Genomic DNA, 5,360 nt, shown 5'->3' on the forward strand with positions numbered 1-5,360 from the left:
TTGTTGGATGGTGGTTGATGGGTAGATGGTAGAAGATGAATGGTGAATGAATATAAATCCATGTGATACTACAGTCAAAAAAGTTAATTTGACTTTAGGTTGTATTGAGGCATAGTCCTTGGGTGATAATTCCAGTCTGCTCTGCACTGGCCAGACAACAATTAAAGTATTACATTTGGTCCTAGCTGCTTGTTGAGTGAACAAATGCTTGTTGAATGAACAATTTATACTCCAAAGAATAGAACTAAGAGCAAGTGGAGGAAATTGCCAAGAGGCAAATTCAGACTTGATTTAAGGACAAATTTCCCAACAGGGCTATTTCAGAGTAGGATGGGCTGCCTCAGGAGGTGGTGGCTTCACGATTCACTGTTCGATAGTCTCTGTGGTCCCTTCAAGTCTGTCACTTTATAATTTTGTGAATGTTGGATGATGGATAGATGGGATATGAGTTGGATGTGATACAAATGTTGAATGGTGAATGATGAGTTAATAAATGGTAGGGGAATGGACAGTGGATGTAGTAGATGGAATATTAGTAGATAAGTGGTGGATGATAGATGGATGGTGAGTAGTAGACAGTAGATGATGGACTGTGGAGAACGTATGAAGGTATGGCAGATGGATGGGTAGTGCACAGTGAATGGAGAGAGGATGGCGATGGTGAGTTGGATGGAACATGGATGAATGATGATGACAGAGAATGGTGGCTGGATAGAAGATAGAAAACAAATGATAGGGGCAGCTAGGTGGCACAGTGGATAGAGCACCAGCCCTGGATTCAGGAGGACCTGAGTTCAAATCCAGCCTCAGACACATAACACTTACTAGCTGTGTGACCCTGGGCAAGTCACTTAACCCCATTGCCTAGACAAAAACAAAAAACAAAAAGACAAAAAAAAGAAAGAATTCCTAACTATGAGCACCGACCTGAAATCAGGAGGATCTGAGTTCAAATCCGGCCTCAGACCAAACACTTGACACTTACTAGCTGTGTGACCTTGGGCAAGTCACTTAACCCTAATTGCCTAAAAAAATTAAAAAAAATAAAAAATAAAAATAAAAGAAATAGAAATGGAAAACAAATGATAGCTAAAGAATGGATAGATGGCAGAAGATGGGTAGTGAATATGTGTAAGATTAAATGGAAAGCAAGATGGTGGCTGAATTGAAGCTAGATAGTAGATGGATGGTAGATCTCTCCACATTCTCTCCCTTCCTGCTTTTAGGATCTCGAGCAGCTGAAGGGAAGCTTGCACAGAAACTACTCCATGACCTCTTTACCAACTATACTAGTGCCCTTCGGCCTGTCGAGGACACGGATCAAGCCCTAAATGTGACACTGGATGTGACTCTGTCCCAAATTATTGACATGGTGAGTGGGGGCTGTAGTTTTTTTTTCACTCTATATGCACAAAAATCAGCATGTACTTGTGTGTGACTGTGCATGTGATTGTCTATATATGGCTGTCTTTGCATAACCGCATACATTTATAATTGTGTGTATGCTTCTGGGTAGGTGTGTATATGGGTAAATCTGCATTCGTTACCACATCTGTAGGGTATCTCTTCCCCAGGATGAACGAAATCAGGTGCTGACCCTGTACCTGTGGATTCGCCAGGAGTGGGCTGATGCCTACCTGCACTGGGAGCCTGAGGTCTATGGGGGTCTTGACTCCATAAGAATCCCCAGCAGCATGGTCTGGAGACCTGATATCGTGCTCTATAACAAGTATGACTCTATAATAATAATAATTAATAATAACATTTAAATGGCCCTTTAAGGTTTGCAAAGCACTTTATGTAAAATATCTTGTCTGATCCTCACAATGACTTTGCGAGGTAGGTACAATTGTTATCCCCATTTTACAGATAAGGAAACAGAGATGCAGCACGCTGAGCTCTTTGACAACATAGCCTAGACTATAATTCCCCAAATTGTCAGTCAACAAGAATTTATTCAGCATTTACTACGTGTCAGGCAGTGTGCTAAGCACTGGGGCTACAAAGAGAAGTAAAAACAGTCCCTTTCCTCAAGGAGCTCACATTCTAATAGAGAAGACAATATGCAAATAAGATACATACAAGGGAATCTATTGATTATCATGGAGACATAAAGTAGAACATAAAACTTAGGGGAAACTAGCAAAAGATATTAAAGCAGAAGGGGAAAAAGACCAGGGCAAACAGAGCGTAAGGGGAAATGAGACAGCTAGGGGACTGAATACAGCAGGACCAGAGCAGAGAGTGAAACAGGGGGGAAGGAGAGGGTAGAGAAGGAAACAAGGCAGAGGACAAATTACTAGTAGAGAAAGTAATTGACTTGAGGGAAAAAATGGTCAGTGGAGGAAGCCCAGTTAAGAAGGAATAGAACAGAAGCAAAAAAGGAAAAAGAAGAAAAATAGGAACAGGTGGTCCTCAAGCCCAGGAAAAACAGAAAACAGCAGAGGAGAAACAGGGAAGCAGGAAAACAGAGCACAAGGGGAAGAACAGACAAGGAGGTAGAAGAAAACAGACTAGGATAGGGGTGGTGAATCTGCAGCCTCCAGGCCACATATGGCCTTCTAGGTCTTTGGGGGCAGCCTTTTGACTGAGTCCAAGTTTTACAGAACAAATTCTTTTATTAAGGGATTTGTTCTGTGAAGTTTGGATTCAGTCAAAAGGCTGCACTTGAGAACCTAGAGGGCCACATGTGACCTCGAGGCTGCAGGTTCCCCAGACCTGTACTAGGCAGTCACTGAGCACAGGGGAGATATAATAGAAGAAAACAGGGCAGAGGAAAATAAAAGGAGACAGAAGACAAAAAACAGCAAAAGTGTTTGGGGGGGAGGGGGGCGGGGGGGGGGTAACTGGGGGTAACAGCTAATGAAAAACTTAGCATGGGATAAATAAAGGCAAGGCAGAGCAGAGGCGGAAATAGAGCCCAGAGGAAGCAGAGCTGGAGGGAAATTGCTCTAGGAATCATGAGAACAGAGGGAGAAAAAAGAGCAACGAGGAAGCTGAGCGAAGGGAAACTGAGGAAAGCCAGGCAGGGAACAGGGAGATATTTGGTAAAGGGAGCAAAAGCGCAGGAAGAGAAACATTACTGTTGGGGGGTGAGGGGTAAGGAAGCAGAGATCCATAATGAGATGGGACGCCTCAGGAGCCAGGGGATTCTCCCTTACTAGTGGTCTCCAAGTGAAATGTGGACGGCCATCTGCTAGTATGTCGTAGAAGGATTCTTTAGGTATAGGTTGGAGCAGCTGGCCCTTGAGGTCCCTTCCAACTCTGAGATTCTGTGGCTCGGTGGGAAAGGAAGCAGAGAGAGAAATCTAGATGAATGCTGTGGGGATAGATGGCTCTCATCCCTTTTGGGATGGTGAATGAATTCAAAGTCCCTTCCCCATCAAAGATGCATCTTTCTCCCCACATACCCTACTCCACGATGGCCCTCCCCGACAATGTCCCTCTGTCGTCCTCACCGTCTCGCTTCTCACCCACAACGTCTCACCGCAGGGCAGACACGCAGCAGCCGGCCTCGGCCAGCACAAACGTGGTCCTTCGCCATGACGGACGCGTGCGCTGGGACGCCCCCGCCATCACCCGGAGTTCGTGTCGCGTGGACGTGGCGGCCTTTCCGTTCGACTCGCAGAGCTGCCGCCTGACCTTCGGCTCCTGGACCCACGGCGGCCACCAGCTGGACTTGTGGCCCGGCGCTCCAGGTGCCAGGCTGGCCGACTTCGTGGAGAACGTGGAGTGGCGCGTTCTGGGCATGCCTGCCCGGCGGAGCGTGGTCACTTATGGCTGCTGCTCGGAACCCTACCCAGATGTGACCTACACGCTGCTGCTTCAGCGCCGAGCCGCAGCCTACGTGGCCAACCTCCTGCTGCCCTGCGTGCTCATCTCGCTGCTGGCCCCGCTCGCCTTCCACCTGCCTGCCGACTCTGGGGAGAAGGTGTCGCTGGGCGTCACCGTCCTCCTGGCCCTCACCGTCTTTCAACTATTACTGGCCGAGAACATGCCCCCGGCGGAGAGCGTGCCCCTCATCGGTGAGCGGGGGGAAGGCAGCTGGACCCCGTCCCATCTCTCCGGTGCCCCCACCCCCACTCCGCACCTCATCCTCACTGGAGGGTCTATAGTCTTCGGGCAGCTGGGTGCTGAAAGCCGAGGGAGGTGGGGGGAAAGAGATACTTCATGGATGAGCAGAATTGGAGGAGTACAGAAAGAGGTGATGAAGAGGAGGATGAGGACAGTGGGGGAAGTTGAGGAAAATGAAAAGGAAAAGTAGGAAGAGAAGTAAACTAGGAAGAATAAACAATAAATTAATGAATGAATAACATTTAAGCGCTTATTGTGGGCAAAGGAGAAAAGGATTAGAGTTATCCTGTTAGCGCTGCACCAGAATAGAAAGGCTAGCCACTGGAGGTAATGGGTGAAGACCTTCAGATGAAGAATGCAGGACTACTTGGGTGTCAGATGTGGGTTAAACAATATGGTCTCTGAGGTCCCTCCCAATTCTTCAAGTCCTTTTTTCTTTGAGAAGGTGCTAGCTTCATTCCAGACATTGTCTCTTTCCTGCAGGGAAGTACTACATGACTACCATGGCGCTAGTGACAGCATCCACAGCATTGACCATCCTCATTATGAACCTGCACTACAGTGGCCCTGGAGTCCGCCCAGTGCCAGCTTGGGCCCAAACACTTCTGTTAGGCTACTTGGCCCGAGGCTTGTGTGTCCGGGAGCGAGGAGAGCCTTGTGGGGGTTCCCAGCAACCCCCAGTTCCTTCTCATCCCTCAATGCACCCCAAGCCTCGCCTGGGACCTGGATCAGGAGCTGGGCCATGCCCAGAGCCACGTTGCCCCTGTCACCAGGAGGCCCTCCTCCGTCATGTGGGTGCCATCGCTGTGGCCTGCCGGAACCACCGGGCTGCCCAGCGTCTTAGAGGGGACTGGAAGCGTGTGGCACGGGTGGTTGACCGATTTTTCCTGGCTGTCTTTTTTGCCATGGTACTTGCCATGAGCCTGCTGGTCCTAGGCCATGCCATCTGAGGACTGAAGATACTGGGGTGGTGAAGGCCAGAGAAAAGGACTTTGGACCTAGAAGGGGCATGGCATAGGGCAAGAACTAGGACCTGGAAAAGCAAGGGCTTAGGCCAAGAGAGAGCCTGAGTGAGTGACAAAAATTAATACCCTATGAGATTTAGAGCTGGAAATAACCTTAGATTCATCTAATCTAACTCTTTCTTTTTGCAGAAGAGGAAACTGAGATCCACAGTTGTTATTGTAGACAAGAGGGAGAATTGTTCTATATAAGCCCAAAGGGAAGGCAGATAAATAAGACTAATTCATATTTCTATAATGCTCTAAAGTTTACAAAGTACTTTT

At 48.0% G+C, this 5,360-nt stretch overlaps 1 protein-coding gene across 1 annotated transcript; it reads left to right on the forward strand.

Annotated features, from left to right (window-relative positions):
- The first annotated feature begins 611 nt into the window (after positions 1 to 611).
- CHRNA10 (cholinergic receptor nicotinic alpha 10 subunit) lies at positions 612 to 5,024 on the forward strand. Its single transcript, XM_027866264.1, has 5 exons — positions 612 to 660; positions 1,227 to 1,372; positions 1,575 to 1,729; positions 3,493 to 4,025; positions 4,558 to 5,024. Exons 1-5 carry the CDS (start codon positions 612 to 614, stop codon positions 5,022 to 5,024), a joined length of 1,350 nt encoding a protein of 449 aa, XP_027722065.1.
- The last annotated feature ends 336 nt before the right edge of the window (positions 5,025 to 5,360 follow it).

Source organism: Vombatus ursinus, unplaced genomic scaffold (genome assembly GCF_900497805.2).
Source record: "Vombatus ursinus unplaced genomic scaffold, bare-nosed wombat genome assembly UNPS02014780.1, whole genome shotgun sequence".
In the NCBI taxonomy this organism is placed as follows: domain Eukaryota; kingdom Metazoa; phylum Chordata; class Mammalia; order Diprotodontia; family Vombatidae; genus Vombatus; species Vombatus ursinus.

Bases quoted from the DNA above. Each gene is read 5' to 3' on its own strand.
- CHRNA10 (XM_027866264.1), top strand. From the start codon at position 612: ATGGCAGATGGATGGGTAGTGCACAGTGAATGGAGAGAGGATGGCGAT. The intron at 1,373-1,574 runs GTGAGTGGGGGC...TCTCTTCCCCAG, and splicing joins TGTCCCAAATTATTGACATG to GATGAACGAAATCAGGTGCT. The intron at 4,026-4,557 runs GTGAGCGGGGGG...TCTTTCCTGCAG, and splicing joins GGAGAGCGTGCCCCTCATCG to GGAAGTACTACATGACTACC.